Source organism: Rhinolophus sinicus, linkage group LG15, assembly GCF_036562045.2.
Source record: "Rhinolophus sinicus isolate RSC01 linkage group LG15, ASM3656204v1, whole genome shotgun sequence".
NCBI lineage: Eukaryota > Metazoa > Chordata > Mammalia > Chiroptera > Rhinolophidae > Rhinolophus > Rhinolophus sinicus.
In genome coordinates, this window is record NC_133764.1 from 34,696,832 (window position 1) to 34,711,224 (window position 14,393).

General features: G+C 43.0%; 1 protein-coding gene across 3 annotated transcripts; it reads left to right on the forward strand.

Moving 5' to 3' along the window:
• Nucleotides 1-19: 19 nt before the first annotated feature.
• On the forward strand, nucleotides 20-11,787 carry MTNAP1 (mitochondrial nucleoid associated protein 1). 3 transcript variants are annotated; one of them, XM_074319970.1, is made up of 6 exons: nucleotides 20-237; nucleotides 746-855; nucleotides 2,302-3,811; nucleotides 9,410-9,508; nucleotides 10,077-10,169; nucleotides 11,449-11,787. In XM_074319970.1, exons 3-6 carry the CDS (start codon nucleotides 2,329-2,331, stop codon nucleotides 11,469-11,471), a joined length of 1,698 nt encoding a protein of 565 aa, XP_074176071.1. In that variant the 5' UTR covers nucleotides 20-237; nucleotides 746-855; nucleotides 2,302-2,328; the 3' UTR covers nucleotides 11,472-11,787. The 3 variants fall into 3 exon arrangements, with proteins under 3 accessions (XP_074176071.1, XP_019595982.2, XP_074176072.1); XM_019740423.2 differs by having other exon boundaries at nucleotides 778-855; XM_074319971.1 differs by lacking the exon at nucleotides 20-237 and adding an exon at nucleotides 297-688 and having other exon boundaries at nucleotides 778-855.
• Nucleotides 11,788-14,393: the final 2,606 nt, after the last annotated feature.

Here is a 14,393-nt window from a genome sequence, read left to right on the forward strand (position 1 = left end):
CGGCGTAAAAGCCAAGCCAGGTTTCAATAAAATTAAATTATGTCATAATAATGGTACATAATGAGGGTTTGAGTTCAGTCCTTGTGAGGTAACAAAAATTTTAAAAATAGCTGCGAAGCCTCAGGCAGTCATGTAGACGGCTTGCCGCGGGTCCCGGGACCGGGAGTTGGGAGGCCGCCTGTGCGCGGCTCTGGGGAGCTTGTTGCGTGGGCTTCCTGCACTTTTATGTCTTGCGAGGTGAGGACGCGACTCTGGGGGAGTGTCGATGGGCGGGGCTCTTTCCTACGGGCGCCTCCGCCCTAGGTCTGGGGGCGACTGTCCGGAGCCGAGAGGGGAGTCGATTGGGTGATGAGCCAGTTGGGGGGCTTCCCCGAGACGCACAATGAGCCCCAGGGGCTCTGGCGCCTTGCGCTTGAGGCTGCGGGAAGGCCGGCCTCGGACCCAGGAGCCGCCGGGCGGTCCCCGCCCGCTCCGCTGGAAACCGCTCGCGAGCGGCGTGAAAAGGAAGAGAGGGGCGGAGGGCAGGCGGGGTGACACGGCCGAGAGGGGAAATGTCCGCGGGAGAGCGTAGGGGGTGAAGACGGAGATAAGCGTATCTTTGAGATCGGCCCTGTGTCCGGGAGGACGGTGAAGCCTGAACTCGCCGCTTCCCGGAACACCGAACGGGAGCTGCCCTGCGAAGAACCCAGTTAGTTGTGTTCGGTTCAGTACTGTCGAGTTACTTCTCCGATTGTGTCTTGCACAGGCTGACATTAAAATCTGGTTTCATTCTGCCAGACTCGGGAACGGCGAACGTGAGGCATGGAGATCCGGGAGAGACAACCGCACACTTAGCATCCTAGCAGAGAAGCGCTGGTAAGAAAGCAGGCACCCACCGTCAGACGTTACCATGTGAGGGCACAGAGAAGTGTGAGGGTGGAACGCTGTACAGGCAGGCACGTCTCACGGGTTCGGAAAGTCATTAGCCTAAGGCCCGGGGACTGGCGACAGTTGTGGGTGGTTTTGTAAATAACCGGCCCGTAACTTTCACTATGTTGTCAAAGGGGTACCTGCAAAGTAAGAATAATTACTGTAAAATCTGTTGGCAGAAAAGGTTTTGTTTGCCTGACTTCATGTAGGACAAGGTGGCTTGGTTGCTTTGATAAATGGTTTGGCCAGGATGATACATATTTACTTTGTAAATGGTTTCAGTCTCCCTTTTTGACCTATGTAGTGGTCGGAAGATATTCACACTTACAATACTTTATATTATGCGCGTGTTTATGTCCAGAGAAAGAATTCATAGAACAAGGATCCCACGCCAGGCTGAGTACTAGATTTTGAGAATACTGTGCACAGAATAGACATGTCTTTGCCCTCTGGAACTTTATAGAAAGAAGAAATGTAAAAAAACAGATCACTTTGAACTGAACTTTGTAATCAAATATTTCTTTTTCTTACTGGAAAATAATAAAGACATATAAATTTTGTTAATGTTTTTATATGGTATAAATGTCACAAACTGTCAAACTAAACAAAGTTGCCAGTAATCCTTTGTACTACAAAATATCAGTAAAAAATTGGGGGCCGTGCTCCCTCCGTGTATATATGATTTGTGCATTATACATACTTTTATCTATGTATATGTGTAGGTAATATATGTATATATACACACATACATATACACAAACATACACATTACTAATATGTTAAATGTTACTAGAGCTCAATTTCTCGTGCTTAGATAATGGAAGTTCTAATATTTTCTTCTTGCACCCCATGAATCTTCCATATATATCACTTTAGAAACCAATCAACCATCTCCAATTCCTGGCCCGAGTTTTCTATTCTTCACCACTCTCTCCTTGAATGATCTATGTGTTTAAGGGTTTTGAACAATTCCTCTTTACCCATGTGATATCCAGTCGACTTGCTACAACCTTAAATAGCAAACCTTTTATTTTGGTATTTGGATACCTCTTCCTTCCACTAACCATTAATTCATTAGACGTAACTCTTTCATCTTCTCACCTCCTAGTCAGGGATGTTGAGAAATCTCTTTGATAGTCTTCTGTAAGGATTGATTCCTAGAAGACTTCCTAATGTAAAATACCAAGTGTAAATGGAGCCAGGGACATTTATCAAAATCAAACTGTGTCTTCTATTGTTCTACCTGTATAAGAATGGATCAAAACAAACTTTTAAAAATTTATCTTTAACCTAGGTTCTTCCAAATGAATTGAAAAGGTGTGACACAAATAAAATACTGGTATTTACTCTGAAATTATGTGCTCCTTATACTCTCCTGTTTGCCTTTTTCAGGAATAGGAGACGGATATTGTACCCAGAATGGAAGAGTGTCCGTATTGTAAGAAACAATTTAAACGATTAAAATCCCACTTGCCGTACTGTAAGATGATAGGACCAACTATGCCTGCTGATCAAAATGTTTGTCCGTCCAAGCAGCCTACACTCTCACGTGCTAAGAAAACGAAAAGTCCAATCAAAGACCTGAATAAAGCTGAAGAGAGAGAGTTGGTGACAAAGAGTGGGAAAAGAAATGCTAAGTTGATAAAGGACAAACCAGAAGAGACAACTGAGTCCTTCCCACTACCAGCTATTGGTGTGGAAAGAGCAAGTAATACAAAGGCAGATAAACACATCAAAAATCAAATTCAACTCTCCCTCAACATGTTAAAAAATCCTGAACCAAAGATTACTTCCCAAGGAGAAACTAAGGCTCAGTTTTATGCATCAGAGAACACTACTCCTAAAAGAGAACTTGCCAAAGATTTGCCTAAATCAGGGGAAAGTAGAAGTAATCCTTCAGAAACCAAAGAATCTTTACCTTTTGGCCCAATGGAACCTTCTTTGTCAAATCAAGATAGGAAATATTCTTCAGCCTTAGCTAATGATGTACAAACCACTTATGCTCATTTAAAATTGGACAAAATTGATCCCTCAAGACAGAAGCTTCCAGTAACATTACTAGCTATGCCTATTGGTGATTATCATAGTTCTCTCAGAAATGTCAATGATGGGGATGAAAGAGTAAGAACTTCGTTTTTAAGTAATGAGAGAGACTCCAAGGCCAGGCATCACCTCTCAGAAGTCTCTACTGAGGTTAGAGACCCTGAGAATCAGGAAAAGAACAGGGTTTTAGGTTTTAAAGTTAGCCCATTAGGTAAAATCCAAGTCAAGAAGAACCAAGGAGGACTTAACCTTGGGGTAGAGGCATGTGGGAACAAAGGACATGCAGGGGAACGTGTATCTGTAACAGAAATGCAAGAATGCTCTTCCGTGAGCGACAACTCGAAGAACTTCAGTACCGATGATTCAGCCACAGAGAAGAAATCTCGAGATGAAGGTCCCAGTGTAAATTTGTTCACACCAAGGGACACAACTTGCAATGAGTTTCTTTCTGTGTCACAGTCACGTAATCAAAGTCTTGCCTCTCTGGCTATGAAATTTCTTCAAGAAGAGAAAGCAGCAGCCTGCAATCGTAATCAAGTCCCTGATGTAAAGGCATTGATGGGGAGCGAGGAACAAGCTTCTCGGCAGCCCCCATCTGGCTATCAGCCCCAAGCCTCACACCCTGGGTGCCAGCCGTCTTTACATCCAACCCAGCGTCATACTTCTAAAAGCCCCTTCACCCATCAGGTGGATGTTCCCGGCAAGAAGGCCCTTCCCGGCTCCCTGGGGCTGGAGTGGTTTCCAGAGCTCTATCCCGGTTATCTTGGATTAGGGGTGTTGCCAGGAAAGCCTCGGGATTGGAATTCAACGGCCCAGAAGCCCCAGCTCATCAGTCCCCAGGGGGAAAGACTTTCACAAGGTAAACATGCTCGATTTCAAGGGCCATCCAGCCCATAGAAACTGCTCTGTGCCTTTTAAATTAATGCGATTCAGAATACTAATATTTTCACTCGGCTTAGTTTTACCTGGGAACTCCAGTGCACTGGACTTACATTGTTCTGAAAACATTATTTCTTGTTCCAGGGGTAACAGTGCTTTATCACTCTCCCTTCCCCTCCACCAGTAGTTGAAGGTTGGATTAAGACAGGGTGGCTGGTGATATTGATAACAGTTGAATTTCTACCCTGGGAAGAGGCGTGGCCAGTAGAAATTGGGTGGGTATTCAAGCTGAACAGACTCAAGAAAAGCATGAAGACTTAAGGGTCCACCTATATAGAACAAGCTCTGTGTTCAGATTTCAGTCAGGCCCAGGTTGTACACAAATAGGTTCCAGGTTTATGGTCAAGTGCAACATCTGGGAATTTAGAGCGGCAAGGTACAAGCAGACACTACTTTTGGATTTGGGGGCAAGATGAGATGAAAACTGTCCCGGGAGGCACGGCATTCAAGGCAGATAGTTGGAAGTGGAGGTGCAGGAGATGAGGACCAGGAATAGAGGGGGCAGCAAAAAAGGAACAGAAGGCCATCCATGCACTAGAAAAATTAATCCACAAAGAACAGGACCCAAGAATGCAACCAGAGGTTGAGCCTGAAGACATAAGAGATTAGCTCAGGGGGGTGGGGGGCACTGGACATCGAAACTGATCTGAATTGTAAATCAGTTTCTTCAGAAGCTTCTAGGCACCTTGTTGGTGCCTAGAATCGCTTAACTAGTGGGTTGGACTGAGGCCCCAGGTAGGAGCGAAAACGTTCCCAAGTGTCATTTCAGGTATCCTCGTTTTTTCCTGCTGAATCTCACCTTTAGTTATTGGACTACCTCTCTAGTTACAGTATAGAAACTGTCTTCATTTTCCTCACCCGGAAACTTGGTGTTTTTTTCCCTTTTTAGGTTTGCTAGGGGCATCAGGTTAATGTAGCATCCATCTTGTTTGTGTGTGTGCAGTGTTATTGATGCTTTTAGATGTATTTTGACAGGAGACCTGTAGTGACTCCGAATAGATTCACACCTGAAAAACTTGTATTCTCTCTTGCTAAACGGATGTATTTTTCCCTCGGATACATTTTATAAATGACCGCATAGTCACAAAACCCCAGTTTGTCAGGTCTAGAAAGCATTTTCTGTCGTATTTTAATTATCCCTTTCTGAAGATTTCAAAATGGAAGTGTATTAAGACTTGCCAGCCCAAGCTGCATTTTCTTCAACTGCCTCAGCGGTTATCGATTTTTTTACAAACAGGTCAAATATCTAGACTCTCTTTACAAAATTGTACTCTCAAGCCTCTTCTCCGTATGAGACGTTGAATGAATGTTAACATTTTTGTTGCTGTGGTTTTCCGAGTGCTTCCGCCGATTGTTTTGGCCTCGCCCTTCGGAGAGGTGAGCAAAGTGATTTTGTGTCTGTTTTGTAGATGATGAAACAAGCACAGGGAGAATGAATGATTTGTCCAAGGTCATGTTGCCAATCAGTGGTAGAGTTACAAGTAGAACCCAGTCTCCTGAGGCCTAGCTGAATCCTTTCCACTAAGCCATGTTGTAGAAAATATGCCGTGACTAGAAACATACATAGGTGTCTGTTAAATCTCTGTCCTTCTCTGTCCTTTTCAGTTGCATAAACACAGCCCATAGCAAATCTTTGTTGTCTGTACTATCTTTTGTAGTGCTAAGGCGTGTCCTTGATACATCCACTTGTTATTTTAGAAGAAAAAAGGGGGAACTGACGTTTGTCAAGTGGTGACTGTTCCAGTCATTGTGCTAGGTACTTTGCATTGTTATCTCATTTAACTCTCCTAACAATTCTGAAGTGATGTCACTGACCTGCCCTCTTTCACAGGTGGGGAATCTGAGCCTCAGGCATCTTAACTGACTTGCCCATGCTCATACCGTAAGTGGCAGTCAGGATCCAAATCCAGGTCCATCTGACTTGTACATCCACGGTCTTTAAACCCTGCCTCAGGCAACTATTTGTAGCAATTAGTGGTAGGTATCGTGGTTGATGTAAGTTAGTTGACACACTCACTTTAGTGGGTCCCAAGAATACAGTCATAATGGAAGAGAGACACAGTAACTTATGTCATCAAATCACTAGGCTTCTGAGATTGACTATGGGGGGAAATACAATCCTTCCTTCAACAATAAGTTCTTCTAGAATAGGGTTAGGAACTGTTTTGTTTCTAGAGACTTTTACAGTCCGTAGTATGTGATCAGTTTGGTTTCCTATCAGACAAAGTGTGGCCATCACAGTGCCACTAGTTCTGTTACAAACTGAAAAACGATAGAAGTAGGCTCCACAATTAATGCTCAGACTTTGATGCTGCCACTGAATGAACAGAAGACACTAGAGGAAACCATAGGATCGCGGGTCGAGACCTGATTCTTCAGTTGCCCAAGGAAGACTTCAAGGCCATCAGAATCTACAAGGATGAAAAGTGTGGCTCCTCTGTCATTTCACCAGGCGATGGCTACCTCCAGTGACTGCAAATTAAATTGAACTTTCCTGGGTCTTTGCAGAAGAGCATGGGCTGTCCATTCGGCCTTCTTTACCTCAGGAAGCCAGTATCTTTCTTTGATACTTACAGGCAGGGTCAGTGAGCTAACAACTGAATTAACTGTATATGTCAGCTATGATGCCTGCATGTTTACATAGATTATCTCAGGTAAACTTGTACCAATCCTGAGAGGCTGGTCTTAGCCCCTTTTACAGATGAGGAAACTGAGTTTCAGAGTGGATAAATAACTTGCCCAACGTCAAGTTTCAGTTGAAGGTTGGCATCTAACATTGCCTGATGGTCTTTGCCAAGCGTTTCCAAGCTTCGTTTTCCTCTGTTGGCTGTAACGCTTCAGGACGATGTCAGATACGCTTCCCACGTAAGGAAACCTGTGGCAGCAGCTAGTCCTCGTATGCAGGGCACCTGAGCAAACTGAGGCGACGTGATTGCACCGGACAAAAAGGTGCCCAGGGCCTTGTGAGGCATAAAAGACTATTATGTCATTTGAATGAAACAAGGTAGAACCAAAAGCTCTCATGGCCAACAAAAAATGGATATATTTTGGTGGCCTAAGCTAGGAAGTCCCAAGGCAACTGATAGTTCTGAGGGTGCCATGGAGTTTTAGTCAATCAGGGATAAGAATTCAGCTTACGGAGTTCAGCGGCATCAGGAGCCATCTTTCGAGGTTCAGGGAGAAAGCTTTTCATGGACTTACCGTGTTCCCCCGAAAATAAGACCTAGCCGGACAATCAACTCGAATGCGTCTTTTGGAGCAAAAATGAAAATAAGACCCGGTCTTATTTTACTATAAGACCTGGTCTTATATAATAATATATAATATATTATTATGTAATATAATAATATAAGACCAGGTCATATATATTAATTTTTGTTCCAAAAGACGCATTAGAGCTGATTGTCCAGCTAGGTCTTATTTTCAGGGAAACACGGTAGTACCAAAATGAGTAGTTTTCCTGGCCTTGGAGAAATTAGATTTTAGAAGTTCAAGATTTAAATCTCAAGAGACTCAACAGGTACAGCGATAGAAACTCGTTTCCGTTATTCAGAGGAAAGCTTGCAGAGTCCCCGTAGCCTTGAGAACGCTCAGCCGGGGGCACTTGGTGGAGCCTTTGCAGAATTCAGGGTGCCTTGGCTTTCGGGACTCAATTTAAGAGATCGAGGTCCTTGTTGCCAAGTCTGGACAGTCAGCAGTTTCACACGGGCATTATTTAGATTAAAGATTCGTAGAGACGGAAGGCCTCCAGTCCTCTATCTTCCTAAGTGTTTCTGTAGAGCAGCCAAGTTAGAGAACTGCTGACGTAGGTGCCTCAGACCCAGTGGGCAAATCTCAGACAAATGGTGGGTGGAGGGGAGGGTATTTGGAAAAAGTAGAGTTCACGTAACTACAAAAAGCAAAACTTAGCTGATGGGGATAGCAGAAGGTAAAGTGAGAAACCTTACAGGGTCATGGGTTTTTAAAGGCCGGGAAACAGCTAAATGAAGGCTCTTTTCTAATCTTTAAACAGCATTTCCATCCATCGGGTATCGTGAGAGATGCTCGAGGTGGGGCACGTGAGGAAGGGGCTCAATAGTCAGGATCAGAACTTGCGCAGGAATATAACAAGCCAGGGTGTAGGTCCCCTACTGGCCAGAGGAGTCCATGGAAGGGGGTGTTTTAGATCAAAACATGCATATAATCAATAGCCAGAGATTTAAAGGCGGAAGTTAAATCATACGTCTGGAATTCCAACTAGGCCAGAAGGGTGTTAGGAAATGTTAGAGGTCGAGAGGGTAGGTGAGAGTTTTCAGTGGTTGAGTTAGTGGAGCCAGTGTTGCTGGCAGGTTAACCACCCGTGTGGGGTTTGAAATGCACCTGAGTGGGTATGGGGCAGTGTCTAGGAGATGGGGGGACAGACACGGTCATGGGTATTAGCAGTCCCAGGCCCACAACCAGGCCAAAAGGGATGGAAATCAGAACCCAAGGTACCTGGGCAACAGGCAAGAAGGCATCGAAAAAACTGTAGCAGGACTTCTGTGGGTTCTGAGCTGGCCCCTCCTGGGCTTCTTAGATATCCCTGCTCAGGGCCTGAATTGATGTCATACACGTAAATTTGAGCCTGAGCCAAAATAAACAGGCTCAGCTGGCTGGAGACAGAACAGATTTGAGGAGCCACACGCAGGGCTCCTGACACTGCTGAGAAAGCGGGTATAATTGCAGATGTTTTCTCCCCATCTTTTCAAATTTTTTCCAGGATGAATGGGTTATGCCATGCTTTGTTTTTTCAAGTGACTAATCACCTTGCAAGAAAATTATCTTCTGTGCAATTTCTTGGAAGCTAGCATGGTTCTTTTCATTGTGACTTAATACAATGGTGATCATTTGTATATATTTTTACACCCACGGCAACTTTTACCACACTTGCTAAACGTGTCGTAAATATTTGCTTAATTTATCTACTGTCCCTGATGAAGCAAACCAAGACCAGAGAACCGGCAATCGAAGACATTCCCTGCCTATCATTAAACATAAAGAAAAAATGGTGCAGGAAAAATCTAAATACATGGCACAGACCCTCCTTTGTGTTTCCACTTTGGTTATCCGTGTGTTGAACATAAGAAATGTTGACTGATCAGCAATAGCAATGGGGTACTAGAACAGACGTGCTGCGCGTAGATACAGTGACAAGTAGCAGTGGTTAATATTCAAATCGTAGAAGGTCGTGCTTTTTGCTAAGATGTTTAGCAGGTGATAGCGAATAGGAATGATTCATTCCATTAGGCACGTACACAGGGTCATCTGAGCAGAGTGTTCAGATCGAAAAGTGTATCCAGGTCCTGATCCCCAGGGCTCGCTCAGCCTTGGAAAAGCCTGTTTTTGACGTGCAATAGAGCTGCAGCCCAGTGCAGATGTTAATCCACCTCTTTAGAATATACTTTCCCGAGGCCTAGCCCTGGGAACTTTGGGTACTGAGTGTCCGGGAAGAGGATCCATTTAGATGAACTATCATTGTAACTTCTGTTTGGAACCGTAGTTCCTTTGTTGGGAAGAAGTTTGACTGCTCTGAGGAGTTGGGAACCACCAGCAACCTCCACCGTCTCTCTAATGAGGCTCTTGGGAGCTGTGCAAAAAGGTGAGGCCGGAGTCATTAACTGTTGCGTTCTGTTGCTGCTTCCAAGCATTTGGAGAATTTTCTTTCTTTAGCCATGACTGTCAAGGCTAAAGAAAGGAGACAAATGTGTCGTCTTCCTGCTCATCTGTTTGTCTGCTTTCATTCTGGAGTCTGACATACTTGAAAGCACCAAAGCTAATAAAATAGCAGTTGCCATTTATTAAACAGCTTTCATTTTTTAATACCTACCTCCGCCTGTCTGCCGCCTACCCCCATCTCTCCCTCGCCCACATTGATCGTCCCAAAGCCAGGAAGACTAAATCTTACGTTAATCAGTCCATCGTAGTAATCTCCTCGCCACTAAAGATTTTAACCTAACTCCCCAAAACAACAGGAACTAATTGAAATTTCTTAAAATAAACGTCTTCCAGACTTGAGCTTTTTCGCCTGTTTAAATATATATGTAGTGGTATGTAAACTCTTTAAACTACAATTCCATCTCCCAGGCTCACTGGGATAATTTGCATAACATGCAATTAATGCTGGTGACAGCTCACCATGATAGTTCAACCTGTCTCTTTTTAAACAGGATGGATCAGGTGCAGTGCCAGAGTTGGTGGCATCACGATGCTCGTCACCGGGTACTTCGTTCTTTGTTGTAGCTGGAGCTTCAGGCACCTGAGTAAGCCTTTCTATATTTTTAGCCTCAGTTACAGGTCACAGCCCATTATAGGGACCTCCCAGGGATTCTCAGAATTGCTTTTTGTATTACAGTTTGGCACTGTCTGACATGCGCTAGTGAATGAGCTTTGCCTGAAGCTCCGGGATTTTTTCTTTTTTACTAAGAGGTTTTGGTTATAATGGCCTTTATATGACTTGACTGGAATTTACATAATTGCTCTTGTGCTCCATTTACGGTTGTCATTGAAGATCTGCCTCCTGGAAGATCAGGGCTCTTCTCCTTGGTGACTTTTTAATTCCTACCTAAGAACGTCTTTTGAGGATTGAAACCATACAGGTTTCTACCCCAAAAGACAGGGAGAAACAATACAGCTGTCACTCATCAGTGTGTCTAAGGCTTATACATATTAGGTTGGTGCAAAAGTCATTGTGGTTTTCGCACGTTTTAACCTTTTAACCACAATGACTTTTGCACCAACCTAATAGCTGTCATAGCTAATCTATTTTTAACATTTAAAAAACAACCACCCTTCTAGTTATCAGTTTCAGCTTGCACCAAATCTTACCAGGAGGAAAATACCTGGATTTCATTTCTCTTTTAGTTCAAGATGACTTTTGCTTGTTTTTTAATGTACTGTTTTATAAAAATATATCCTTATAGTTAAAAGTTTAAAAAGACATATAAAAAGATAGTCAAAAAGCCCAGTATTTTTCCACAATTTAAGAAAAACAAACAAAACCCCAGACACTTTCGAATGAAAACTTTTGGCATAAAAGTACAAGATAACCGCTAACAATAAAAGCCAATAGAATGCACTTTAGAAAACTTCTAAAATACCGATTGGACTCAAATTGGAATTTGGGGCTAATTCAGTGTCAGTAAGTAGGAGAGCAGCAGAAATGGGACTGCAGCCAGCGGCTGTATACTGACAGGTAGGGATGGTACACCTGGGTACCGGTGAGAAAGAAGGATTCCTTCCTGACCGTCCCTGCAGAAATGGAGATGCGGAAAACCTGAAGTCATTGTTTTCGCAGGGAAAAGACCTTTCCTTAGACTTGCACCTCCGAAAGGGATCATTTCCTTGATACCGGAGGTTATTTTTCACATCTCTAAATTGAGGCTGAAGAAAGGGAAGTAGAAACTTCTCATTGGTGCCTAAGACTTCATTCCTAAATTTATAAAACAAAAATTTAACAGAATGATCTATAGAGACAAGAGATAAAAACAGTCTATAGAAATGGCCTCTCGGATCCTTACGTTTATCTCTGTTTGTCCAAAGGGCTGCAGCGCTGGCGTAAGTAGTGACGACCTGACCCCACCCGGAACGCTCCGGAACTCAAGTGCGGAGGAGACGACTGCTGCAGTAGATGTTTAACAATTTCAAGTTGTGCTGGGGGCAGGACGGGGAGTGAGAAGAATAAATTATTTACAGCAGTTATTTAGGAAGCAACGTTTTTTAATGTGGACATACCTGGTTCTGTCTGGGTATTTCTTTGACTTGCTCTCAGAAGTCACTGAAGGTTACTGAAAAACATCAGTTTGTTTAATCGTAAAGGCTGATGTTATTCAAGGAGACATGAAGATGACAAAGTTTATCATTAAAATTTTTAAATTTCGATTTTCCAATTCTCAGTAAAAACTAATATCTCAAGTTTAAATCTCTCCCTAAAATACTCTAAATGTTGGCATTTTACTACGTTATTCATCTATACTAGATACTGAGCTACGTATATACTGATACAGAATAATATCTAACTGGCAGAAAATCAGCATACATCAGGCCCGTCCCCTTGGGAATGATTATGCTCTTTTGGGTCCTCAACCAGATCTTAGCTGGTGTGGAAGACAAAAAGCAAAGGAAGGTGGGTAAAGAGTTGCTGGTGAGTCTATGCAACAGCCTTAAGTATTTTTTAAGCTATTTATTTTTAAAATAAAATAGCACACGAAACAATGTTAAATCACTTTTATATATCTTAAGTGACTACAATAGTGAGCCAGTGGTTTCAGTGTATCATCTCTTCCTGGAAATTTCTCAGAATCCCACCCCCATCTCTTCTGATGACTTCAGTGAAATACTTACATTCCTTTCACTTTGTTAGGGTTGTTTTGGGCTGGTGGTTTTCTGTGACTCCTCCCCCAACAAAATATTCAGTGTTTTTCTAAAAATATTATGACTTCTGCTTTGGCCCCTACAGAGTAACTTGCATACTTAGAGATAGAAAAATCTTTGAAGAAATTAATCCATCAGCACAGATGGATACCTGTTTTTCCAACCCCCTTTTCCAGCACAGAGGGTTGGTTATATATCACATATAGATATACCCATATCTATATATCTAAAGCTATGATACACAGTGCCAAAAAATATACACAAGAAAGGAAAAAACTATTAAAATTACACTGATGGTAACCACTTTGAGCACCTCTTATAATTGAAGAAGTCAAACATGACTTGTATTCATCTTTTATATTGAGTAGTACAGTTTTAATAGTTTTTTCCTTTCTTAAAATGTGTATACACTTTTTTCTGGCACATTTTTTCTGTGTGTGTATATAGTATATATATGTCTAAGCTTTGCTTGTGTTATCCTCGTGCCAGGATATGTGAGGTCAGGCCCTCTTTTAAAAGCAGGTGAGCTATTTTAAGGCCGACATTTACTGTTTTGCACATCTCTCAAAACTTGAATTCTGGTTCTCTATCTTCTGCTTTATCTACATTTTCTGTTCCCAGTCCCGTTCCTCTCTCCCTCTCTAATTATCCCCCATGGGAATACTAAAATTCTGCATCACATTCTCATGGTTAAGGAAAAGGAGACTAGAATTCTCCATAAGGAGAAATTTATGGTTGAGTACTACTACATTTAGTTATTTTAGTTTTAATATTTCTAACAACTTCATTGGAACTCCCAAAATAGTCTCTTTCCCTTCAAAAAGGCTTCGTGCCCATTTGTAAATGCTCTTTAACAGAGACACTTAGGGAGGGATTCTCCCTGTGCCTCCCCCTTTGTCCTCACTCCAGATCAGGAACTCTCAGGGTGCGAAGGTAGATGAGAATGACCTCTCAATGATGTCCTCTCCCAATTCCCCAGTCCCCGAGAGCAGGGGTCAGCAGGTAACCGGGGCCCACAGGTACTAACCAACCCACTGCCCAGTTTCGTAAAGCCTTACTGGAACCCAGCCCTGCTCGTGTGCTCAGGTGGCTGCTCTCAGTACAGTGGCAGAGTGGAGTAGCTACAACAGAAACCATATGGCCTGCAAACCTGAAAGTACCTCCTGTATGGCCCTTTACAGAAAAGGTGCAACCCCTGCCCTAGAGGAATATGACACCTCACGGTCTCTGTGTTGGAGTGAGGAAGGCAGGATTGCTGCTCTGAAACATTTTTGGGTTAGAAAACAAGCAGGAGAAGCCTTTCTTGACTTAGTAACTTAGTGGCCTAGCAGTGCCCCCGTATTACCCACAACACTTAAGTGCAGTGGTGGCTTGTAGCAGCCCCCCAAGATTGTATCAAGAACATTGTCATCATTACTGTACATCAACGAGTGTCACTTGTTGTGATCAACGCCAGAACATAATGGAAAGATTTAACTTCCTTATCTCAGAGTATAAGTTCTGTACAGCCCTGGAAATCAGATCCTTAGTGACATGAATGAACTACTCGGTGACCCATCAGTCCCAAAGGGCTGTCTGCCCCATGTTGCCGAGTTTCAGACAAAGGCGGGATTTTACATTAACAAGAGGGTTTGGGGTGGACACAGTCACCAGCAAGAATCGTAACTCACACATAATAGGGAAGCAAATCGTAACTGATTTCTTTGCATTAGACACAGCATTGATTCTTAAATAAAAGGATGCGGCCATTTTCAAAGCCGTCCGCAGAACCTCCAGATTCTGGAGTCACTTGGTCATGTCCACAAAGTAACAGAGGTGGGAAAATACTGGAAGACCTTTTATTAAGTGTTTTAAGGGTTTCTTCAGAATGTTCAAAACAGTTTAAGAGAGTTGTTGAGGTCGGTCGATAACTAATTTTTTTCCTCGATTGAGATCTAAACAAACAGCACGATGAAGGAATCTGCCTCCTAGCTCTGGTTGGCTATATTGGTGTAAACTTGTCCTATGAGGATACAGTCATTGTTCGTATATGCAAATATCCCTACAAGTTCATTTGTCATGGTCAGCCTGACAGTCCACACAAGCGATCCATTGCCACCGTCCCATCCAGCCTG